Raw genomic sequence first — 26,732 nt, 5'->3', positions numbered from 1 at the left:
AAACTGGCCGGATGTGGCCCTCGGGCTGTAAAATGCCCAGGTCTTGTCTATTCCAACTCGATTTGGTTCTTTTTTGATGTGTTTTTTTCTCATAAGAAATATTGCTTTGAATCCTTTATCTCCATTTGGATAAAATTATGATCGATTCTAAGATTCCACTTATCCAGAACTCCATATCCCTGCATTATTACAATTCTTCTTACATAAATCGGTAGGTTTCTGTGGAACAATGTTATCTATTCAGAAACAAATAACAGTCAAATGACTTTTTCAGTATGGCACTCCTTTTGTAAAACATTTTTTGTTTGCGTTTGTCATGGAAAAGTAAAAGACATTTTTAAAACATGATATTTGCCGTTCAAATGTACGATTATTTTCGCTACGTGTTCGCTGGTGACTGATGATATAAAACGAGGGAAATAAACCAAAGAGCCTCCTTGTTGGGAGGAATTCTGCACGGCATGAAGTTTGTTCATCTGATTTTTATGAATCATTTGCCATTTAAAAGAAGAATTTCGCACATATCAGTCAAGTTGCACGCCAAAGTCCACAATGTGAAATGTAGCTAAGTGAATTAAAATCATATAACAGTAAGTATTCATTACTGTAAAGCAGTGGTTCTTAACCTTGTTGGAGGCACCGAACCCCACCAGTTTCATATGGTCATTCACCGCACCCTTCTTTAGTAAAAAATAAAATATGATTTTTTTTACTGGTGCACGAAATGAATTGTGCATTAATATTACCTTGTTCAAATAACAAAACCAACACAGTGCATGAACTCAAAACAACTTACCTCAGTGTGACTTCTGCTGTTGCCTTTGAGAATCTCAGAGCAGGACGTTTTCATGACTGTGCCCACTAACTGCAGACTAGAGTGAGGAGTGGACCTCTGCGGCGGAGGCTCCACCAAACCCCTGAGACCGACTCACCGAACCCCTAGGGTTTGATCGAACCCAGGTTAAGAACCACTGCTGTAAAGGAATACATCCATTCTCACAAATCTTAATTTAAAAATAAAACCGCCTGAGCAAAGGAAGAACATTTCGAAATCATCCTTGTCATGAACATCGAAACATGTCACAGAAGAAAACTTTTCTTTTATTGGCATATAGGCACTATAGAATTTAAATTTACGAACAAAAATAATTCCCTGTGACTCTACAGTGTAAAGCCTGAGGTTTATGCCGGTAAGGGTAGTTACAGTGTGTATCCCACGCTGAGAGACCTGGTAGCTTTCATTTCGCAAGGTCAAAGAGCTCAGGCAAAAAGGCACGAAATTCACAACTTCAACATCTGAAGGTGGTGGAAGCATGTGTGTTTTGTGAAAGTGGTGAGTAAGTGGTTTGGTATTCAATTGTTTCTTGCAGTAGCTGGTAGTGTCAAAGTCCTTGCAGGAGCTGTTAGCTTCAAAGTATGTGAGAGTCTTGCATTTTGCAAGGTGTGAGTACAAGGGTGTATCTGCGTTTGGTTACCTGTCATTCTGACGGATCAGATGAGGGCTCTTTACTCAGAATCTTGACAGTTTACCACGCGTGATTGTGTTCACACTGTCTTCACCACACAGAAGTGCAGACTCGCATTAAGAAATAGGTTGATATGGCCAGACAATATGACACACACACACAGAAGTGGACCCTTCCTTTGTTGAAATATCTCAAATAACTCATATCACACAAGTACCGAGTGAAACGTTGCAAAGTGACTTAAAATCAATGTATGACATTTAAAAGTAGTTCTTATGACTTAAAAGATGCACTAGTGTCCAGGAGAGTATCATGGCCTGGTTTTTGAGGTGCTGGCCATTTTTTGCCAATGTTACCAACAGAACCACATCATCTGCAAAAAAATAAAAAATAAAAAAGACAAGGCAAAGGTTTTCATTCTAGGAACTCTACCCGCCACGACTGTGCTTGGAAATCTTGTCAAGAAAGATCACGAACAGGATTGGTGACAGAGCAGCCCTGACTTGAAATGTGTGTGACATCTTGGCATGGCAGCGGATGCAGTTAGCACGGGATTTGCACAGCGACTGGATGGTTGGCAGTAGCGGAGCCATCCAGTCTCACATTGTTTGGAGGTTCAACAATCTCCTTTCCAGCACCCTTGCGCAGATTTTTGCGCAAGGGTGGACGTTGCTGTGAGGGGAGCGGTGAGCCGGCTGAGAGGGAATTGGAGCCACCGGCAGAAATCTTGGGATATGAAGGAGCTGGCCGAGCCTGAATCCGGGAGACCTGTGGCGGATAAGGATGACGGGACTGTGGAGAAAGTCAGGTTACCGTCTGCTGTTCAAGGCCCAAGGGGCCATTTTTGTAGAGCTTCCAGTATACCTGAGGAAAGGAACCACCCTGAGTGTCTGGAGGTCCGAAACCTTGAAGACCAGACTGTAACAACAGTGGAGGGGCCTCAAGCTTCCAACCTGGATCCCGTCAATGAACTGGTGGCGGAATTCCAACGGGCCCAGATGCAGCCTGCCAACTCTACAACCTATGAATATAGTTTTGGCCTGGAGAAATTCAACTAGTTAGCCGTTCGGGTCATGAATTGTTGGGAGTTGTGCTTTGCCGAGTGCCCATCCCAAACAGTAGGAAGTCAGGCTTCCGACTGGGTGGTCAGTTCTGTGGAACCCGTGCTCATGAACCCTACAGTATGAAGCTCACAGCTGTAGAGAGGAAACGACGCATAACTTTGAGGCTGTGTCTACAAGCCCGTCACGGCCTCCAGTGAATACGGCACGCCCAAGCATCACCTCTGTTTATAAGCTGGTTGTTTTAAAGGGAGCAAAACTCAGGACAAGTGCGGGCAGTTGAGCAGCGAGTCCTGATCAGCTTTAGACCAGGAGCTGGACTGCGACTGCCTGCTGGAGCCTGCAAGGCTGTGACAGGCTTCGTTGTCACTTGATATAACTCAACACCAGGTGGTGATCAGTATATGGTTCTGCTCCTATCTTCACTGGAGCGTCAAGTGAATAAGGTTGCAGATTGAATATAAGAATAAGAATAAGAATAAGAACAACATTATTAATCCCGAAGGAAATTGCTGTGAAATTGCTGAGAATATAAAGCTGATTGTTGATATTTGGCCTACCTTGTCAATCAATGTGTTTGTGGGATGAACTGTGCTGTTTGAAGATGAGCAGTTTTGAGCTATCTGATTAAAAAAATACCATGTTATTTTATATATCATCGTATGCCCATCTTAAATTTCATTATGCGTTTTATTTTAATTGTATTCTACCACTAATTCTTCCTCTACCACTACCTCTACAACTTATAATAATGACAATAATCATAATTACTATTATTATTTTATGTGTCTGTATGCGTGTGTGTGTGTATGTGTTTGTGTGTGTTTGTGTGTGTGTCTGTGTGTGTGTGTGTGTGTGTGAATGCAATCTAGTTTGTATCTCTTTGAAACCTCATGGGGTGAAAGCACAACAGAACTTGAGAACATTTACAATATGCATGAGTGCACACACAACTACTGTAACTACTGCTAAAATGAATATAATCATGATGATATTGTGCATAGATTTGTGTAAAAAAATGATATTCAATAACTTGCAGTCCTAAAAAAAGGTTTCCCTCCTGATCTATCTGGGTGTCTCGCGTTGGAGCGGGTCATTCTGGGACTTGTAGTTCGTGGCGTCAACTGATGACGTCAGCGGAAGTATTTGCGCGTTGGTGATCAGGGTCACATTGGTTGTCTCGTAATGTTTTGAAAAACGCCATCGCAATGGAAGCGACTAACACAGGTAGTGGGCGTCTCTAGGCGGTTTAGATAGCTCATATTCTACCCATGAGGGGTATTCAACGAAAGAAGTAGCTATCATGAATATGTTTTGTTGTTACTTTCGTTTGATGTATAACACTGGGTGTTAGCAACACCCGTAGCTAGCCATGTTGCTTTCAACACAAAAACTCAAATAACATGAAATAGTCGCTCCACCTGACCAAAACGTGTGGACCGTTTGTCACAAGGACTAGAATCCCGCTAAACTTTGACAGTTTGAATGTTAAAAACAATAACAACGAAATGAAAACTGGACCTATGTTTGATGCTAGCCATGTTTGTTGCTGTCACCTGACTCGTTAGTAACGCTTGTCTCCCCCAAACTACAGATGAGATCCACCTGAGGAACGTGGAAAAAGACGTCCTGATTCCCAAACTGATGAGAGAGAAAGCCAAGGAGATCTGCGTAGAAAGAGTTGAAGGTGTGTGTGTGTGTGTGTGTGTGTGTGTGTGTGTGTGTGTGTGTGTGTGTGTGTGTGTGTGTGTGTGTGTGTGTGTCTGTGTGTGTGCGCGTGCGCGCACAGATCAGAGTTGAGTCTATGTTGGAGGTGTTAAAAAAACATCCTCTCATCACTATTATAATAATTGCTCAGTGTCTCGTGTTTTTTTTTAATATAAATTATGTGTTTATATTTTGAATATTGTTATCGACATAGAATGAATGTACAGGAGTAATACATCATTGACAATTATATGTACACACTGTTTTCAGCTCAGAGTAAAAATAGGGAATTTCTACATTTCATATGATGTACTTTTTAATTTTACTTTGGTATGTTGTTGGATTAGTTGTTTGCCTTGTGCTGTAGTCAAATATCCCTAAAACTGAAGAGCAATAAGAAAATATTAATGTAATATTTTGAAGCCAAATCACTTTTTGATCAATAGCCATGTGATTATTTCATGTTTTTGGGAATATTCATGTCATGTAAGTAAAAATTGCATGTTAAGGCAGATCTTATTTGAGTGAGTTACACTTACATGTGGATTTTATGTGGGAATTCATCTGCACATCATTTTTACACAGTATAAAATGTAAATATAGGTTAATGATAAACCTTTAATGAATGTTTTCAATGAGGCAGCAGGCCTCTGCTGACACAGGTTGTTCAATACAGGGAAGTGATATATTCATTATGACGAGGATATTAAAAACATTACTAAATGAGATTTGAAGGGACACCACTTTATTTCTGTCAACAATATTTTTTTAATGTGAATTTTCACATGCTCCTTGTTGCTTTTTTTCTTGATTGTCAACATTTGGTGCCATGACAGTTTTTTACTTTTGTAGGTGTTTACTTTAAAAAATAGTAAACAGGAACCATAACACAATCTGTGACAGTATGGTTCCATGCTTCTGCCTATTTTCCATCTATGACACACACATGTGAACATTTTCCTTCTTGGGATTCATATAAGAAGAAGTGAGGAATACAAGCTTTTTGGGTGTTGTACCTTTTGTCACTTTAGATTGCTTGGTGCAGTGCAAAGAAAGAGGTAACACTCTACAAATCACAAGTGAGTGCACAATTAAACTGATGTTTAAGCTTCAGCTTAAAATATTAGCTTAGAATATTGCTAATGCAGCTATTTTTGCTGATTTTGATATTGAATTGAAAATATCGTATTATTTTTTTTCCAGTGGAGACACCCATTACAATGGTCCCACCCTTTTTGCTTGGTTTTCAGGATTTGTTTCTTGCCTGCTATTTCATTATCAAGGAAAAGATGTAGATTTTGGTTAAATGAAAATTACTTTCTACAGAGTTGGCTTTGGATATATACATAGAGTCCCAATGGAAAAAGGCTTAGCATTTATTGCATAATATAATTTAGTCTGGTTTGTCTTTGTATGGGACAAAATACAGATCGGTTGATGCATTTACATAATGGTTGCTATCAAAATAAGGGTGTAATGCTGTCACGTTTGCAATATTTCTCTTTCACTTATTCTTTTTTAGAATGCTTTTTCATCTTCATGTGTCCAGAGCTTAAACTTTTGACACTGTTACTAAATGTTTTTCACACATACTGCACTCATTTCTCTTTGAATCAGGAGCAGCCCATTTGTTGGCTGCTGATCAGCCTGAAAGGAAATAGCCATAGGTGTTTCACACATCGACGGTCTACTGCAGACACACATCTATCAAAGGGTGGCCAGATTGCACAGTTAGTAGAAACCTGAAGACGCCCTCTCTAAGCCAGTGTAAACCACAAAATACTATATGCATGATGATGGGACATAGATACTATGTGGGTAGCGGAAACCCTCCCTCACAAGACCAGCTTCTCTGCGTATTCTTTGTAGCACCTTCATCCTTTTTGATCTCGTACTGTATTTTTGTGTCTGGGCTTCAGCCCATGTCTGTAACTGTCTCTCAGGTGTTTCAAGTGGGGAAAAAAAGTGTTTTCTTCTATTTTTGCACCTGTATCGCTCTGTGGCCCACACTATTATTGATCGGCTTTGTTGCTTCTAACCTTGATGTCATTTATTGTTCACACTTTGTAACAGCCACTCAACAGTAATGTAGCATTTTCAAGTCAGCACCGAACTGTTGATGCCATCACAAAATTGCCTCTGGTTACAAATTGTATTCCCCTGGTCGATGACCAGTTCATTCTTGTTTTCAATACTTTGTCAGTGAGCGTGATGGTTTTGAAACAGAACTGTTCAGCTTTGTTTGAAGCTGCCAATTTCGTAATTTTAATGAGGCGCGGACTTGTGATAAGCTGATATTTCTCCGTGTTGCTCTTTATTTCTGGCTTCTTGCATCTTTACTTTGACCAGATATGAAACCTAGATATGAAAAGCTGCTCTCAGGAACTAGAAATTGACTCAGGATTCACAGAAAATGTGGCGGTGCGCATGGACGGATAGGGACCTGATACCAGTTGTGACTTGGGAATGCAAATAGACACCTGCAAACTTTTCAATTACTGGTACAGTGCTGGAACTTTATTTTTGACATAAAAATGGGAAATGCATTGATATCCTGTTCTCACTTAATATCCCATTCTTTGTTACTCTCAGAAGTCCCTTATATCGTTGCGTTAGTGGTGCTTCATCTGGCTTCAGAGTCGTAATCTGTTTATTATGTGTGTGGGGGGGGGAAGAGATACTGTGGAGACTGAAAAACAGTTGATCTAAAATGCCCACCAAGGGGACCAAGGCAAGAGGAACATGGAAGCCAGCTTTTGAGGTGTAGTTTATAAACCAGTGGTTCTTAACCTGGGTTTAATTGAACCCCAGGGGTTCGGTGGAGGTCAAGACACGCACCCAACTCATATAATTCGTGATGACACTTCCCGCCATCACTGGCTGTAGGTGATCATGCTCAATAGCTTGGCTGTTGCTGCAGGTGTGCTCAGCAGTCGACTTGTGACTGTCGCGAAGGTACATTGTGTGATTTCTTTCTTAATATTTTAATCCCTGCATACTAATGATGTCGAGCAACAACAGAAAGTGGTCAATATGGATTCAATATGGATTCACATGTATAACAGAACATGATGGGAGTCAGCGTCCTAACTGTTTTTGTGTGAAAATCATGCTTTGCTGGTTTTGCTCTTTGAACACATTCATTTTGTGCACCAGTAAAACATTTACCTATGTTTTGAATTTGAAAAAAAAATCACATTTTATTTTTCCAATAAAGAAGGGTTTGGTGAATGCGCATATGAATCAGATGAGGTTCAGTACATCCAGCAAGGTTAAGAACCACTGTTGTAAACCAACAATTAACGTCAGTTGATAAAGTAATGTAAATTTCTTGTGAATTTATGTCTCTCTCACATTAAAGTAGAATTTAGAACCCCACCAGGATAAAAAAAAAGAGCAGCTGCTCACTGCAGAGCCTTTAAAAAATATTACACTCCTCGCTACAATCTATAGAGCTGGGGAAGACATGGTTTTGAAAAAGGGATGAGGTTGTTGTCAAATGCCTGGTCTTTTAGTTTCCCTGCAGAAAATAGCAAACGAATTGCCGTAATGTCTGCAAATCAAGCTGCTTTCACTTAAATGTAGAGATCTAAACTGCAATTAATCATCCAACCAATTAAAAAAGCATGCATTTTGTTTAAAAAAAAAATAATCCTAAACGATTTGTGGGTTGACTTATTCTTGTAAGTTGTCGTATGCATGAAATTGGAAATTTAAAAAGGCACACTTCATCTTTTCGAGTTTAATGATTTGATTCGTATCTTCCCTAAAAAGGCTCTTAATGGTCTCTAAATGTTGAAGCTCTGTACATCTGCTTTCCTGTCAGTACGCTTCTGCATTTAGACACAACAGACAAAAAAAAAAAGGAAGGTGCCATCACACTTTTCCTCAGAAGGGCCTCTTCCAACAAAAAGGCTGCCTCGTATATTTGCTTTTAGTGTAGCTGTTGATGTGCGATCAGAAAGGCAATCTTTTGTAGCCTGTGTGCACCATGGGACGAGGGACAGGCGTTTCTTGATTAGATTAGTCGCACTGTGTTGCTTCCCTAAATTGGTTTTGCATTTTTTACATCTGCATTCTGATGAAAGTGTCTGTGTGATAACCATACTGATGCCTCCGATAAAGGTAATTATGATGTTCGGAGGGGAGCTAGAAGGGCACTGTCTTTCATTCAAGCGGTAGGAGTTTGCTAACAGGGCGAGGATTTGAGTCTTCAACACCTTGTTTACAATGAAGGGCTTTCTTATTGAATTTGGAACGAGGGATGTAGTGATATTACGTTTCGGAGATAAACTGAACACCATTTACCATTATATCACTGTGTACATTTGGTCTTCAAGCCCCAGTTTTCTCCTCAACAGAAGGCTTTTTTCTATCTATTTGAGGAAAAAAAAAAAGTGTTTCAAGTGTAACACTACAAAAGCTTGAGTAAAATTTCCTGCAGTTTACACTCTCAATAAAATTCCACAATTGTTTCTAAAAAAATAGAAAAAAAAAAGTTCTGTGAAAATGTGATGAGGCAGTTGTTGCACTGTTGAAATTTACAATTCCAACCCACCGGTCATGACCATTAAAAGTTGTATGACAACTATAACTCATTAAATTAAACTCACACTTTATGTTTATCTTTTCAGATCAGTGCCCAAAGAGAGATTAAAAGGACAAATTATTCGATGTAGTGTTTAAATGAAACAGTCTTTCACCCAAGGCAATGATTCTTTTAAATTAACCTTACTTTTTACATACGTATTTGTACTGTGCAATTGTTTGCAGAATTTCTGTCATCAAAATTAGCATCATCATTTATTTTTCTATCAGCTTCATCTTGATGGTAAGAAGCAAACAATTGAAATTTCATATCTAAAAATAATAGGAACTGTGGTTTCTCTAAATGTTTTTAAATGCCTGTGGCATGGAAGCACATTTATTTGTGAGCCATGGGATGAATGTTTCAAATAGAAAGCGGAAAAAAAAGGCAACCACAAATATAACCACCCTGTGGCCGTGAGAGAACAAGGAAACATTTGTTTGTCAGTGTGATAAGGCATGTTATTCAAGGTAATTTTATCTGTCACCCTTCCGAGATGAGGACCGTCTTGGTTTCTTCCTGTTGCTGTCCTAACCTCACATCGGCACATATAATTGTACGATTTTTGTTTGCAATGAGATCGCGCTCAGCTCGGTTCCCCTTTTCTTTCTCTGACTCTCCTCCAGCCTTCAACCACTGCTGCAAAGAATCTGGTTTCTTCATGGTTTTCAAGTGTCGAGAAGAGAACGCAGCCTTAAAGGAGTGCCTTACACAGCAGTGAGTAGCGACACAGTAAAATGGCCCTTGTATAAATACATCCCATATTGAGTTATGCTTGTTTTGTGCACAGTCCCACCCTGCTGACGAAGGTCTCACTCAATAGTTTCAAAACTACTCAGATTACTATTAAAATGAGCCTAACCTAGAATAGATTATGTCGAATAAATGTGATATCTTGTGTCTTTTGCCAGCTACCAGGACCCTGCCTTCTTTGAGCGCTGTAAGCAGGAATACATTCAAGAGAAATTGGAGTTTGAGAGGACTGGGATCCCCAGCAAGAACCGGAAACAAAAACTCCCAACCAGCATGTAACAAACAGATGGTACTTAAAACACTTCCAATGATTTTGCAAGATGTGGAACTTGATGCTCTCGTCCAGGGAACGCTTAGCATGTTTATGACTCTTATCATTCACAAAGTCATCGGCCTGTATGGGTTTAAACCTGTGGAACTTGTGACCAACACCCCCTTTCAAATGCAAGAATTGTAAAATTCAGTCGGCCGCAAATATTGAATATGAAGCTATTTCGATGGAGTAAAATCTTGAATATTGACAAATTCAGGTCTTTATATGTATTGATAGTTCTAGTGAAAATACTCCTATCTGGGTCGAAAAATGTGCGTTTTTTTGTCTAGAAGTTATAAATCCAGTGGGTCTGCTGAGGTGCTGTTCCAGGACCCACAGAAGCCTAAGGATTGTTTTGACAAAGCAGCTGAAAAACCATTATAATGATGTTGTGAAAGTGTATATAAGGGATGTCATTGCAGGCATTGCAGATATTCCCTGGAGGAAAGAAATGTATCGCTGTATCAAATAACAAATCATGAAATGCTAATAATTGCATTTTGCCTTTTCATTTTCTTTGTAAAACAACATTGTGAATACAATATATTTCAGATGGACTTGTTTTTTTTTACAATTTGGGAAATAGAAAAGCACTCACATTTATGCATTTTAAGTTATGCAGAACATTCACATGACATTTCTTAGATTCTATCTACATTTCTCATTAAGCTTGTTCCTGTGTTTGTGAATAATGGATATTGGATCTTTTCTCAGTGGGAACTTATGGTGTTGACAAGCAGCTGAATGGTCAGGCCTCAAAGTGGCGTTTATTATCCTCAAAGCGAGGACACACTCAATGCAGTTTTTACTAATTTTTTTCCAAATTAACAAGGCATTTAAAGATGCTGCTTATGACTAAATGACCAGATTTTCCAGGACTACGTGAGACTTAACAGAACATAGATTTAAATAGTTGAGAAACATCACCCAGCACTTGATTGAATTTTTTTTAATTTACCATATTTACAAACAAGTCTCAGTGCAGTAAATCTAAAATATAATCCATATCTACTGTACATTGCATTTTGGTTTTGCAAATCGTTTACAGAAGTAGGAAATTACTGCAGTGAAATAAAACTTGTTAAAAAATGAAGGAAACAACCACAGTAAACATGAACCACTTCTTTTTAAAGTAATGTCTCATCAACAACATATTACTTTGTGCATCTTTTTTTTTTTCAAGTCACAGCTCACATTTTTCCAGGTTAATATAATTATTGTCTCGTGTCCAATACAGATGGCTCTTAAATACAGAAATATGGGGGAGCTTGAGCAGAGTAATAGATTTGAGTGCAAAACTGCATTTGGCAGAATATTGGTGCCCACCGCACACAACCCCTTTATACAAATAAGCACATTCCTTCTTGATATTTTGTATGGTTTCGTATATCCTCCACTTTATTTTAATCAAAATCCTAAACATAGAAGACAGACTTTCCTCATACTTCAAAACAGATAACTCACATCACCACAGTAGCGATAAGGTTTCGATGTTTTTCAAAATCTTTGTAAGCCTCGTGTTTTCAGTTTCCAGATTGCAATGCAAAGAAACTGTCCTTCAGTTTTAAAATCTCAGCAAAATAATCCAATAAGATGCAACCATACATCCATATGTCCCCTCAAAACAATACAGATATAGTATGCAATAAAGGGGTGGGGGGGGAACGGAAATTTCAGTCGTGAACATTTTAACAGTGTTGAAGGTAGAACATGATGCTGTGATTGGTGAAAAACTTCATTTTGGAATGATCACACATTTAAAGGTCATACGATCTCAAATATACAAAAATGAATGGGATCTCTTTAAATTCATCGTTGAGCAATCGGCTTTTGAACATACCATTCGTGAGGGCAGCTGTCAGACTACTGTGACAATTTTCCACATGAACTAAAAGCATTTTTGATTGTTAAGTTACATTTAAGGACCCCCCCCCATGTCCCCGAGTATGTCTCTGTCAATCACAGTACAAGTACAAACATCAAGTCCTCATTCCTAAATATCTCTTACACCGTCATGACAAAAAATACTACATTTTTTTATACTCTGCAGTGATATAACAGACTTGCATCAAAAGGAGTACAGTGTTTAAATTTCTAGCGCTATGTCACCGTCTTTAGCCCCATTTATCACTGGCCACAGTGAATGAAGTAAAAGTAAAGCAAAAGGCCCTTTGGGTCATTAGTTTTATTACCATGATTATACAGATTCAGAGGAGCAAAAGATGCCCACGACACAAACAGCCACCCTCTGATATGCAAGTCCAGAACAAAACTGCTGTGCAGGAAAGGACACATACATGTCGATGCTTTTGAGCCTGTCGTTCTCTTGAGTGTTTCCTCTTCAATCTCTGAAAGGTTGCAGTGTGCAGAGATGCCAAATTAACAAATGAAGTAAGTCTGAACCTCAAAAAGGCCTTTTGTGGCCACATCTATTACCCACAACCAGTAGGTCTTTCTTGTCCAGCCTGGAGGAGTGGTTTGATCAACTTAAGGCAGGTAAGGTGGTAGCTATGTGGCAGGGTTTGAAAGTAGTCATCCATTCATTTATTATCCACTTAAATTTGTAATTGTCTAGCTTCATGCTGAAGTTCCTCTCAAAAGGGCCTGGTCCACTCAGTATTGGGAGGGCTTCTGGGACTACAGTTTCCCATTGAAGATGATGTGTTTGATGCAACAGAGTGTACCTCCCAGAACATAGCGTCACTGGGCTTGGGGGGACTGGGGAAGGACCTTGAGCTGTCATCTAAGGAGGCCTGGTTCAGGGGAGGTGGGGGCAGGACCACAGAACAAGTGTCACTCCCAAGGAGACCCTCTCCGGAGCAATGCTGGGTGGGCCAGGGCCCGTTGTACCAACAGTCATCTCTCAAACTGTCAGGCAGGAGCGCGCCCGTTCCTGTCGGGACGCTTCCAGGGGGGCAGGGACGACCGGAACAACAGGGTAGAGGAGGAGCACTAGGGGGGCGAGGCACTGAGCCCCGGACAACTGGATGGTTGTTGTTCTTCTCCATGTCGTCCAGACACTGCACTGGAACTGTTGGGACGTCTACAAACAGAGAGGTTTGGGAAGATGGAAGGGCTCAGTGTAAAGGATTAAAATTGGATGGTGCTTTTAACTGGGAAAATGATGGAAGGATGGACCGTACATGTGAACAGCATCTAATGGAAGCGGCAGCATTACTGGCATTTGCAGTAAAATGTACTTTTAAAGCTGTGAAATGCGGTGCTACAGGGGTTTCTCTCATTTTTGACCAATGAGCTACACTCAAAATGCAAGTGAGGCGGGGCAATGAGGAATACAAGCGGCTGATGTAATGAATAGTTGGACAGATTGTGACTGAGACTGGATTTGTGATTCGTTATTAGCTCACTTTGAAAATCATGACATATGCTATGTTGATCACTGATAGCATTGCACAGTGACACACACGCGCACGCATACACTACTTTGGTACACTGTTGAATGGTGCCAGTTGGAACAAATAAGTCAGCCAATTAATGCATTGTAATTCTATAATTTACCCACCAAAACCATAGAAAAAAATGTAAATGTGTTTGAAAGCTAGGTACTTCCCTATTATACCCTTTTAGTGTCAACACTAACTAAGCCTTCCACATTTTCATTCCTTATCTGATCTGGTGTCTGTTACTGTGATCTCGTATTTGTCTTGTCTTTAATAAACACATGGCATGCACAAGTTACTTATTTTTGAAATAAGGATGAAGTTTTTCAGAAAACCATCCTAATTGCTAACCTCGTAATTAGCCGCCAGTAGCTGAATAGGGAGAGGATACATTTTTTGCACCACATGGCAGGTTAGATGTGTAGAATATGCAAACGGCATCAATGAAATGCAATGGTCCCTGAGCAAGGGATTATCCACAATAGTAATGCACAATGCACTGGAGAAAAATATTGAATAAACTCCAATGCATGATCCAAGCCTCCCTCTCTCTCAATGAGGGTATCCCTACACAAATCAAATACCCAAAACTCAAGCACATCATTCATTTGCAATCAAATCATTGTGAGTTTATGAATAATGAAGCCAACAAAAGAGATAATTTCCATTTTTTTTTACTTCTCTAGCCATCAAACATATACCTCTTTGTCCCTTCATGGTAGCTTTGCATTGGAGGGTCTCCCGAGTGAAATATTTGAATAAAAGTGATTCGAAAGGAACAGTACACGAATATGAATGCAAAATATATCTGAATAAATATATAGCCCATTCTCCCTGGGCTCCTCCCTCTTTGGCTCTTCCTAACTCATGCTTTCCTGATTCCTCTCCATCTGTCTCATCTAAGTCACAGGATTACCCTCTTCTTCAGGGGAATAAATAGGCTAAGGTTTATTTTCTTGCTTTATTTCACTGTAATTTTCACCTCCGTGCTGCTCCCTTTGACACAGCAAGGAAATAAAGAGGAAAGGTATAGGTAAAAAATCCATCATGGTGAAGGGAGGAACAAACTACTATTATGTTATAATTTATCAACCTGTCTTAAGAAGTAGAAATATGCTTCTGGCATCCTTTGACAATATAATGAGATATTTTATGAAGAAAAAAAAAACCTATGACTGAAAAGGTGACAGGAAACCCTTTTCCTTTAGCATGAGCCTCAATTATTTCCTTGCGGAGAACCAAGATCCGAAGCCCACCCAACCCTCCTCAAATAAACAACTGTGACTGTACAGGGCAGAGAGAGATTCTTTAAGATTTGAGGTCCAATGTTAACAACTATCCATATGTTTTTTTTAAACCTTTTAGAATTTATTAAAAAAATGGCAGTAGTTGTATATAAGGATCAGGTAGGTTTCCTGACTTATTGGATTGTTTTGTCTAAGAGTACCTCATTTTTGCAACTATGTAATGTTTAAACTATGTATTATGTGGTGACCATACGCAAGCACGCACTCACACACGCACACACACGCATTGCAATTTGAGATGATACAACACAATACAATGCAAAACAAAACAATACACACTTGATGAATACACTTTATGAGTGTGCGTACATTACCTGGTCTCGGCCAGATTTTCCTAATCAGATCTTTTTGATGCTTGAGCTCTGAATGGAGACTGGTGATCTGAGAGCACAAAGCCTTGTACGTCTGCTTCAAGCTCCTTTCCCTTCAGGAGGATGGAGAAGAGAATATTTTGTTTTGGAGAAAATGTAACATTTTAAAAAAACTCAGCAGGATCATACTTGGCAAAATCCAATGTGTCAATATTTCACAGTAATTCAGTAAATATAATTTAAACACCTTTCATTTCAAATTTAAACTATTATGTTCTTATTAAACAGGAGAGACAATCCATTTTTACTTATTGTTTTTGTTGCAAGTTGACAGGATACCATTTTTTGTTAAAAAATAATTTCAATGTTAGTTATCCAATTAAAAGTGAGCATTCAACAGAATAAGAATACATGTTTCACAACATAAATATTGTTGCTTTTAACCAAAAGGGAAGTCAATGCTCCCTCAGCCATATTAAAGACCAAAATCACCAAAAATTGTTGTATTCATGACATGAAACCTTTAAAAACTGCTCTCTCCACACTTTTAATTAGGATACAAGATCAACACATCTTGCCTAAAAATAATCTGCCTGATTTTCAACCAATACTGATGACAAAATTAAGGGCAAAACATTTTGTGAAATTATGAAATGCAACCATCAGAGGGTTGCTGACATGTGAAGCAATACAAACATGAAGTTCATTTTCCCTGAACACGTGGATACTAGGCACATCTGTGTGACGGATACCAAGAAGCACTTATCGGTTTTTAAAGGAGATATATTCTATTGATGTTTCAAGAACTTCGGGAGTTTCTGAAGTGGACTGCATGTCATTTGCAGACTAACAAACAGTCATGCATAAAGCTGCACCCTCCTCTAGTGGCCAAAGATTGCAACAGCATTCTGTGTTCTTGTAGGAGTATCAAATATCTACCTTGGAAACGCTTTTCTTTTCTAAGACTTACTATCTTGAATATTGGATTCCAAATTTGACAGAACAGTATTGGTGTTTTCAGGCTGAATTACAATGTATATTCTAGATGCATTACACATCAGTTGTATACACAAGCACACACAGACACTGGAAAATATATTACTTATGCAACTTAAAAGATTAATGTGACAAGTGGCTGCCAGTAATGACTGTCATAGAGCCCAGACAATTTTATTTCTCCCCCCATAACCCCACCCAAAAATATGCACACTACACACCCTACACACACACACACACACACATTAGGCAACTGAAACTGAGGCTAATATATACATTGCCTAGAAAGAAAAATGAAAAATCAACAGTACCTAGCATTGTAGTTTGCATCACATGTCTGTTCCAGCTTCGGGCCATTAGCTCCATGGTGTCCTTCCTAAAACAGAGTTAAGTTGTGCCAAATTTAGTGTCTGAAGCTAACTGGAAGTAATATTACAAAAAAATATACAACATCATAACACTCCTCACTACCAGTTAATCCTCCCTGTTTCTAAGTTATTCTATTGAGTAACATTGTGTTGCTTTGCCAACACTTCCTCCAGTGTTACCCCTCTCTTTTCCAATAAGGTGTTATTGCTTACCAGCACCTCTGAGCATGTTTTCGTCTCAGAAATTCTTTTACACTTGTCCGCTCTATCTAATTCTGACTTGATGAAGTGTTTTTGTAGGGTGTGGTGGTGGCCCACATTCAGAGCAACACTCAGGACAACCTGGACCCATTGCAGTTTGCATATCTGCTCAACAGGTCCACCTCAGATACCATAGGTGCTACCCTCCATTAATCCCTGTCCCACCTTGAAAACTGAGACTCCTACATCAGGATGCTCTTTGAGGACAACAGCTCCGCCTTCAACAGTCATCAACAGTGATAATTGGACAAGAGGAGGAACAGGAGACCTCATCAGCCACTGTTTATCCCAGGTCTTGAGGTAAAGTGGGTGAGCAGTTAAATACCCGGTGTCCACATCACGGAGGAGCTCACCTGGTCCCTCAACACCACGCAGACGGTTAAGAGGTCTCAACAGCGGCTGTACTTTCTGAGGAGGCTTGGCATGCCGCCTGGGATCCCTAACAACATCTACAGCTGAATTGTTGAGAGCATCTTAACCAGCTGCATCCCCGTATGGCACGACAGCAACACTGCTCTGGACCGCAAATGCCTGCAGCGAGTGGTAAAGACTGCAGAGAAGATCAGCAGGACCCCACTGCCTTCTCTGCAGAGTATCTACTGCCTTAGAGTTCACAGGAAAGCTGCCTCCATTACCAAAAAACACAGCCAGCCTCAACGCAGACTATTAACACTCCGACCCTCCAGCCGGAGGTACAGGAGTGATATCTTGCTAATACTGTAGGCATTTTTGTCTACTGTTTTCATTTCCCTGCACTGGTTGCATCTGGTTTAATATTCATTTATCGCTACTTATCTGGCTGCACTGCGGATGGCAAAGTTAAGACTTTCATTGTGCTGGGAAACATTTTTCCAGACTGTGCATATGACAAACACTTTAAACCTTTCAACTCTCTTACCCCACTTCTCTCCAGCTGTCTGCTGTTTTCCAGCATTACCCTCTTCAACTCCTCTTGAAGTTGGGGTATCATTAGTTCAGTGCTGACTCGGTCTCCCTGCCAGTATTCCTGACTGCTATTGAGGCTTTTCATCACTGCAGACAAAAAAAAGCTGGCTTAAGTGTTGCTGATACATGATAAATAAAGGCATTTCAATACAAATCTAACAAAATGACAACATAATATACTGAATTATTATTACTATCATCATCAGCTGTATTATTATGATGCATCAACATTCTAGCAGTGCTATAATATGATTACAGGTGTTTATTTTAGCTTTCAGCTATATTTAACAGTGAATGGTACAATGCATAACATCTAAGAATGATATAGCAAAATAACAAAAAATGTAGGTTGAACAAATACATACAAGTGGTTACTTTCAAATATTTCTGCATGTAATATTGTAAATAGTAATTTTAACTTTGCCCCACAGACCTTGGCTGGTCTCCATCTCAGTCCTCAGCTGAAGCAGCTCCAGCTCTTTTGCTTGGAGCTGTTCGTTGAGCAATCTTTCACTTTCACTCTTCTCCCTTTTCTGATGGATAAGGACAGCAGACGGTGAGGGACGGGAAGCAAATCAATTGATGAGTCAAACCAACTGGTGAAACCAGAGAATGCATCAATCTATTTTTGTATTTATTATTTCAACAGCTTTAACGTCTACAACATATTATCTGTGCTCAATACTATAGTCTGTTAAATAAATAGGTCAAATAATTAAGTAAAGGCACCAGTTTATTGAGCTCCATTTGTAAGTCCTCTTTTTCTATATAGATTCCTCGGTAAGCACTGAAGGCCTTGTTCACGTACTGAGGACCCTCAGATGGAGGTGCCTCAGGCCTGAAAAGCTGCAAAAGAGACAGAATAAAGTATATATGAAAACAGTTGGGGAAAAAAAACACCAATATGGAAAAACATTTCATATTATGAAACATCAGTGGTACAATATTACTATCCAGCAATGTTTGATTATGAGGGCCAAAAGCTCATCAAGACAATGGACACTTCCTGGGGCGGCATTCTGCCTATTTGATTTGCAGCATTTCCAGTAAAGCCAAGCATCTATATGGATACACTTTATGTTGAAATAACTCTCTGACATGCACTGCATCTGTTATTTTTTTTCCTTCACTCTTCATAGGTGGTTAAAGATTTATTTCTCATTGTTTCAAAACTTTGAATATTGGCCAACAGTATTAATGATGCCGGAAAGCTAAGTCCCCTCCAGGCAAGTATTATGAAGTGTAATGATGAATTTACTGATATTTCCAAATTTTCTCTCACTGGTTTTAATGAACATTTTTAGTTCATCACAACATGAGTAAAAAGTTATCATTAAATTACTGCCAGTCTATCTGGAATGGCTGTAAATAATTTTGCTTTACCGATCTCAAGAGTTATCTTTCTCTTCTGTTTCTACCAAACCTCTGTTAATTTTCAATACCTTATCTTCTAGTTGCTTGACCCTCTTTCTCAGAAAAGTATTCTCTCGCTCCGTGTCTCTTAGTCTTTTTTTGATGTCCTCATAGGCTGTGACAAGGGCAAAGTGGGAGGCAACAGATTCATCGCCTGCACACACAGACACGGGACTCTCGCCAGTGGTGGTGTAGGCCGTCTCATGTTTGAGAATACAGATATCATCATCCACTGCCACGGGCTCCATGCCTGCATAGGCCTATGCCAAAGTCGATAGAAGACCTGGGGATATATGAGGAGAATTTTATTTAACAGATAACAGTTTTTGTCCAAGAAAGCTCAAGAAAAGATTGGTGAATTAATGAAATCAAACAACATTTTGTGATAGAACATAAAACTGCTATGACCTCTCATTTGGAATATTGTTAGGGGAAATCACAGGTGTCTGCATCCATGTATTGTGCTCATATCTGAATTTTTACCCAGTAATGATTAAACATCTGTTTAAAGCTGCCTATCACAACCTTATAATATCAAATTAAAAATAAACTTCCTGCAATTGTGATTGTTTACCCTCATATAGTCATTGGGGGCTTACCCCACATTCTCCCTCTCAGTGTTGGCTTAGATCGAGTTAGGCTCTCAGGGCAAACATTAGGGGAAGAGACAGCTCAATTATTCATTTCGATCAGTATTCAAATTGCATTTATCTAATATGATTCCCCATTGATTTTAAATTCAAATACTCGCTCTCCTGTTGTGGCTCCTCCTCCGTGAACTTTGTGATTCAGAAGAGCTGCTCTTTTTCTTTTGCAAATCAATCCACAAAATAAAAAAAGTCTACATTCACTTAATGCTACACATAAAAAGGGTATAGTTGGAGCGTATGGGACTAAACGTAATTGATCAAAAGACCTGAAAAACATTGGAAGTCATACTAAGCTGATCAAAAGTCAGAGGTCAATGAGTTCAACCAGCCAACGATACCTTGGGTTTTTAAACACCTTTCTAAATTCTTAGCTAAACACACAGTGTAGCTACCGTTGGTTGATGATGTCAGCGTTTTTGAAGCAGCAAAAACCAAGTTTTAATAGTGAAGGCCCAAGCTTTTCACCCCCTAGAAACTTAGTCCCCGTAGACGACAACAAATGCGTCTAAACCATTCTCGAATCCATGGCTAGGTGAAAGAAAAGTAATAAAAAGAAAAAAAAAACAGCGAGCACCTTCAACGGAACACTGAATGACACGGAAATGAGATAAAGTGAAATCGGCGAGAAAACTACTTGTTAAAGAGAGGCCATTGAGAAACGAAACAAAGGTGTAAACGAACATCATCTTATCCCCACCTCATCAATAAGGGCTTAAATGAGCTCCGATGGAGAAAAAAACAAACTTTGATCGACAAAGAATTGAAAAACTTACCACACCCGAGATATAAACAAAGAATTCCGTTTGTATATGATGCTAACGTTCCGTTCTAGCACCCAAGGACTCTGGTCACAATCGACCAACCTCATAGGTAAATAACTACGATATAGACTTATAACACATTTATACTGAAAACAACAACGAGACATGAAATATATAGCTAAATATGTAAAAAAATCACAGCGGTAAGAATTGAACGAAATGATCCGATGATGTGAGTAAGCTAGCGCTCGGCTAACGTCTCCTGGCTATTGGTGGCTAAGCGTAGCAAAAACACTTTTTCTGTTTATTTTCACGGCTGACATTTACTAACCGTTTTAGACGTCGCCCTCAATTATGTCTGCGTTGAACACACAAGATGACCATTTACTTTTTGGGGAAAATTAAGACCTGTTTCTCTGAAAAAAACAAAGAGACGTGACAACACACTGGCACTCAGACAACTGAGAGTATAGGAAACAAAAACTTCCGGGAGTCAATTCGGTGCTCAAGTAATTTCAAAATAAAAGCAAGGTGTAACTAGAAGGTGAGCATAATCTCAGCATTAGAACCGTTCAAACGAAGGTAAGGTCTCTCCGTGAAGGTGTTTGCTGTTGTGACAAAATGACACTGACTGGAGAGGGCGGCATTTAGTGCCTTTCTCTCAGCTTTTGGTGCATAACTTTTGTAAAGTCTTAATTTTCTCCACTGGGTTCGAACTGGGATTGACATCGGGGGACACCTGTTGTGTATTATGTATAATTGCGACAATGAATTGAAGAGTCGGCTCTATTCTTTTTTTCCCGTTTGCCATACGTGGTGCACACAGTTGTCAAACAATCAGGTGATTTAACTTTTTTTTTAATTTCAAAAATCTGTTGGTATCAAATTCAGACGTGTAATTTTATGTTTTCAAGAAAGGCTTCAATTGTCATGCTAGCGGTGACTAAGACCGAAAAGCTTGCTAACTAGCCCGAAGGGTCAGAGACTCAATACAAACAAAATGAATTCCTTTTTTTTTTTACTGTTTAAAAAAAGAAAAGAAAAATAATAGTATCGCTGTCATTTGAATAGCATACTCAAATGTTTGGTCGGATTGGCTATTGGTATTGCCGCGGCAAATACATTTTATCAGTGCAAATATTAGTTAGCTTAATTATATTAGCATTAACAAGTCAAGCAATCGCTTTAAGTCCAAAATTAGTTTATTAAAGTTAGTTTATAAAAGCGTATCTCCAAGTTTTAATGTTGTTCATAACCATTTTTCTTTTCATTTTTTTTGGCTCTCCTGACGCCTTGTGCTGGACTTAAAGTGAGTTTGTTTTCTTCATTCTAATTTACTACTATTAATAATAATAATGATGACTATAACAATTCTCAATATTGCCATGTTGTCTTTGTTGTTGTTCAGCTGTAATTTGTAGATTTTAGAAATACTAAGCAACTGCTGTGTTCACCTGGATTATGATAAGGGGAAGAGACAGTTTTGTATTTGTATTGGTATTTCTGCCTGAAAAGTCACACCATGAATTTATATTTAAATGATGTTAATAGCTTAAGTGGGGTTTGTGTATATTTACTTCCTCTCCCTTGAAATGAAAGCAATTTATGTGTGTCTAGGCCAAGATAAAACAAACAGCAGCAAAGGCTTTTGCTTACGCAACTGAAAGTGTGGTAAGAAAACCAATCAGTACAGGAAAAAGGTTCAAATAATCATTACATGCACTAATAATAAAATCATTTATCCTCTCATAACTTTCCCCATAACCCAAGATTAAATTAAGATGACACTGGAAAAAACAAGGGTCTCAATAAGAAATACTATGTTGTGATTTTATTGAATATATGATGAAAATGCATGTCTGTGATGATGATTTAAAATAAGGAAAACAATTGCCTCATCTTATCATTGGAAAATTAATGTACGATGAGTATGAGTATGATGAACCTTGGGCAGGGCAGGTTTGACCAGGGAATTAAAAATTAGCAGTGTTCATACCTTGAGAAAACATGCCACTCTCTTATTCATGGCAAGCATCAACAAGGTTAAGCTGGAGATCATGCTCTGAAGAACAAGTTGTAGGAATGATTAAAAATGATGGGAGGGGTAAGATATCTGTAGTGGAAAGAGAGATGGCAGTCTGCTAAAACAGATCTCCAGCTATCAGTAACCAGCACTTCAAAAGATAGCCCAAGAATATCAGTTGAAATGCTGTTTTACTTTAAGGGATTGTGCTAAAAACTATTGCAAACACAAGGCTGATGATGTCTTGTATTCATATAATAAGGGATAACAAGCTTTTTGCCTGCACTTTTAACCCTATCCATGAGTAGAAAAACAACTATCGATAGTCTGTTGTGTATAATGCTACTCATGTCACAACAAGTGATATCTTACATGTATTCTTCCACTAATGCATAGAGAAATTAAATTCTTCAGTCATCTGTGTCAAAGCAAAATCATAGAAAAAAATGTTAGTGTGTTCCCAAATAACTAATAACTTTTTTTCCCTAAGATGTGGCTGTAATTTCATTTAAAGGCATTATTTATCTCTAAAAATTAGAAGATATTCTGGATCTGACCAACACATTTAGTCAATGTTTGCACTATCATGAAAAATTCAGAGGTCAAGAGTTTATCTAATTTCCTGTTTGGAATCATTGATGATGTATTTTTATTTAACTTTAAAGCTGTCACCTCTCCAGGCAAAGCATTACGATAGATAGATAGAAAAGAAGCAGTCTTGCCAGGGTAATGACAAAGGAAAAAGCACTTAAAATAGATGGAGCTGGATGATCTGGTTATGTAGTCAGATGCGTAGCCAGGAATACTCCATACTGACCCCTAAATATAAAAGAATATCTTTGGAACAATTGGAACATCCAGTTATTTTGTGTGAGCGCAGCTGTGAGATGTGGTGAGGACAGCTTTTACACCCAGTCACGGAACAAATTAGCTATGTGTCTGGCTGTGATTACGCTCTGGGAACAAACTTAACATTTTTTTGTGTTGCTGTGAAGTCAAGATATATTTTCCATGCCTTTCCTTCCTTTCAGTCAATACATGCTAGTCTTGGACTTTACATCTTTAGACTTGCAAGTAAGTTTGAGCTGAAAGATAAAATGTACTAACAACATTTTCTGCAAGTGGAGAATTTTCATCATAAAACTACTGACAGTTGATACGAATTTCAAAATGCTGCAAATAGGTTTCAACTACTTTGTACTTCTTACTTGCATGAACCCCTTCTGGCGTCTGACTGGTCAATACTACTTTGACTACAACTGAATAACAAACTTAAACCACATGTTTTCTGGTATCTAACCACATGTTATCTTGAGACCACTGAGGGGGAATCAAACCCCATGAATTGAGGAAAAGATGTGGTAGGGATGGAGCTAAAAAGGGTCCGCTCTCAAGGTTTCCCTATTGTGAAGGCTGTGGTCTCATCATCCTGGGCAGATGCACAATATTTAAACACCTTTAAAAAGCACAAAGTGCCAGATGTATCATCACTGATTTTGTCTTTTAAATAAAATACTTAATCCAGTCTTTTTTTGTTTTGGGGGGAAAAAAGAATTAGAAATCTTTTGAAGAGGAGTACAAATGTTTTCTGTCTGAGTCTGAATATATTGTTGTCAGGAGAAAAGATAGGCTTTTTTTCACTCCGCTTCACTGTTTCTAGTTCTGTTGTTATTAACAAATATCTTTTTAGTAGTTGAATGTGACATGGTAGGAGTACCTTGACTGTTCCAGATCGACTGGCAGTGTGTTCTCAAAACAAAGGTTCTCAGGAATTGGTCTTAAATTTCCCATGTCTGCAGTTTCACAGCAACAGAACACTTTTGTCCCAGCTTGCTGGCACATCTCATATGTGGTTCCTATGTATAAGAGTAGTGTTGAGCTGTCTCTCCAAAAGCAGACATAAATTACACTTTGTTCCATGTTTCTTTTTTCCGAGTCATAATAGCCTTCGATACCTTAATTTGCACATGTCATGGCAACAGGGTTCCATTGATCTGTACATGGTTATTCACAATGTTATGTATGTTGATTTGACAATTTGTGTGAAGTTAGTCCCCTGATCATATTTGCATAGGTATGTGTGTATGTCAACGAAAGTGAGAGTTTGAATCCTGTCTTTACCCAGCTTTAATCAAAGGCCAAATCTAGGCTTCTGGCCCGTCTGATATATCAAGATAGATGCTCTCAATTTGAAATTGTTGCATAGTTGTCAAAGTTTTGGTATCATTTTCCTATTTAGTGCAAACTGATGTATATTCAAATGTTTTGTTTTTATGTTGTTCACCACGTCTCTGATTATCTCTTAAAATTGCTACATTAATCACTTAAAAGGACACAAGAGACAGAGGTGTGGACTGCACCAGGGGGGCCTTGGTTATGGACACAGCTACTAAGTCCAATGACATGGCATTGGAATCTGAGATCCGCTTCTTAAAGGCTGAAGAGTGTAAGAACAACTTTTTTTTTTCATAGCCATAGTAAGATTTGTGCATTTTTACTTCCCCTCTCTTGATACTTAACACCATCAAAAGGTGCACATAGTTTTTTCTCAAGCACACATACGGAAATATTCATGAGATGCATATTGTCATATAATGAGTGTTTTTCTCAGTCATAAATTATGCTGTCATAGCTAAAGTCAAATTTTGACTGGTTAATAATTCTACTTGACTTGGACTTTTAAAGAATGGACTTGTTAGTTCTGCATGTAATGATCCAAACCAGCTATCTGATTTGCAGCTTGTGCAAAAATTATTGTGACAGTGGATGTTAGACAACATTATTTGTCTTTTGTGTAAGGGTAGTGCTAACTGAAGGCCGTTTGCTGATGAGAGAAATAGAGAAGCTGTTGAACCAGTATACCTCAACATGCCAATCTAACCGGAGAAGCAAAAGAATGGTATGTACATGTATGGAAGTAAAGCATAATGACTCTTATCTCAAAAGGACTTTGTTTAATTTTCTTCGGGGGATTGCAGTGGGGCATATGATCAGATGAAATCTTGTCTGCTAATTTCAGTGAAAGTATACCTTTCTCCGAGCAATGTCTTTTTAATTTTTCCTTTTGTAAAAGCTTATTTTGCCACTTTAGATAGACAGCAAACTGTGGTTTATTTTACTTTTGTTGCTTTGTTGAAATGCATAAAGTGCAAGAGGATAAGAAAACTTTGGGTTGGCATTGGGTTTCCAAATTTGATACAGTAGAGAATAACAGCCTACACATTGGATAATTGTGTGTGAAACATTTTGGTTTTAGGTTGAGCTCAAGTTCAAGTCCTAAATCTACCCTATTACTGCTTTGATCTGAGCCCTGTAATTAGATTCAGGCTGTAATAAATTGTTGTTTTTCTTGGCGTCATCCAGAGTGACTTTTTCAACTAATTCATGAAAAGAATATTGAATTCATGCAAGGCCTTAAGAGTTAGTTTAAGTCCCTTTTGGGCAATGATGGATGGAATTTATGGAACTAAGTATTTAACTGCGGTGCTGGGCTGAAGGATACAATTCACTCACTATCATTGTTGAAAGGCCCTTCGCAAAAAATTTTTTTCCCTCTCTTTCTTACTGTTATTGACAATTATTAACAATGGTTTTAAAAATAACTTGTCTTTATGATATGTTCTTGGGCATACTGTGCACTGCATTTTTGACGTAATGGTGTTGTGACAGATTCAGCTGGAGTGTCAGACCAGCATAGAGACGTATGGAGAGACCTTGGTCATAGAGGGCTTCAGGTTTGAGTGTGCAACCACCAGGAAGGGGCTGACAAGGCTAAGTCCACAGACTAATGGCTGCAGCCGTCAGGGCAACCCATGACTGATGGCTACCTTAGTGGTTTCATCACAGGGGGTCAGCAAGGTCAAATGACTGGCAGAGGTAACAGTGCAAGGTAGCTGACAAATAGCATGGTTTTAAATGATGGGAGTATGGCTAACAATTGACTTTTCTGTCACTTTAAAAGCAGAAAGACAAACAAACTGACAATTTTTCCATATATGTATAGGGTATATAGGGGGGCATTGCTTATCATTTTTATATATAAGATATTGTGTGAAATAATATTTGATTGTTATGTATATTGTTGTGTCCTCGCAATGAAAGTTAAACTGCAATATAAAAGCACTTCACACTGCAGAAATTTTCTTGCTGTATATTGTGCAAGTGTAGTTTTTTCCTATTTAATCCCAGGAACAAATCTCTTTCCATGAATTCCTATTAAAAAACATGTTTATGCATTATTTACTTTCCTTAATAACAATTCATTGAAGGGATTTTGAACTTGGAAGTTGTATATGCATTTGAGTTATTGTATTTGTTTTAACAAGACTTTCACTATTTTCAGTCATGGTTACTTTTTGAGACACGTACATTAAAACTATTAATGTAGCTGTGATCTTAGTTTGTCTTT

The 26,732-nt window shown here is 38.6% G+C and overlaps 2 protein-coding genes and 1 long non-coding RNA gene across 3 annotated transcripts; 2 read left to right on the top strand and 1 right to left on the bottom strand.

The window, feature by feature from the left end:
* The first annotated feature begins 3,645 nt into the window (after positions 1 to 3,645).
* Positions 3,646 to 10,441, top strand: cmc1 (C-x(9)-C motif containing 1). Its single transcript, XM_086156064.1, has 4 exons — positions 3,646 to 3,754; positions 4,122 to 4,214; positions 9,449 to 9,539; positions 9,734 to 10,441. Exons 1-4 carry the CDS (start codon positions 3,736 to 3,738, stop codon positions 9,852 to 9,854), a joined length of 324 nt encoding a protein of 107 aa, XP_086012190.1. The 5' UTR covers positions 3,646 to 3,735; the 3' UTR covers positions 9,855 to 10,441.
* Positions 10,442 to 11,546: 1,105 nt separating this feature from the next.
* Positions 11,547 to 20,769, bottom strand: azi2 (5-azacytidine induced 2). The gene is made up of 8 exons (XM_086156063.1): positions 20,633 to 20,769; positions 18,920 to 19,173; positions 18,207 to 18,323; positions 17,911 to 18,010; positions 17,431 to 17,564; positions 16,215 to 16,279; positions 14,911 to 15,020; positions 11,547 to 12,931 (listed from the first exon to the last, which is right to left on the bottom strand). Exons 2-8 carry the CDS (start codon positions 19,136 to 19,138, stop codon positions 12,483 to 12,485), a joined length of 1,194 nt encoding a protein of 397 aa, XP_086012189.1. The 5' UTR covers positions 19,139 to 19,173; positions 20,633 to 20,769; the 3' UTR covers positions 11,547 to 12,482.
* A 3,891-nt stretch (positions 20,770 to 24,660) lies between these two features.
* On the top strand, positions 24,661 to 26,106 carry LOC147229203 (uncharacterized). Its single transcript, XR_015106860.1, has 3 exons — positions 24,661 to 24,770; positions 25,129 to 25,223; positions 25,994 to 26,106. It is a non-coding gene; the product is annotated as an uncharacterized LOC147229203 (long non-coding RNA).
* The last annotated feature ends 626 nt before the right edge of the window (positions 26,107 to 26,732 follow it).

This window comes from Fistularia commersonii, chromosome 11 (assembly GCF_037954325.1).
Source record: "Fistularia commersonii isolate RoL2024-O1a breed Wild chromosome 11, RoL_Fcom_v1.0, whole genome shotgun sequence".
Classification (NCBI taxonomy): Eukaryota; Metazoa; Chordata; class Actinopteri; order Syngnathiformes; family Fistulariidae; genus Fistularia; species Fistularia commersonii.
The sequence above is the reverse complement of the archived record's forward strand: the minus strand, read 5'-3'. Positions and strand labels throughout refer to the sequence as shown.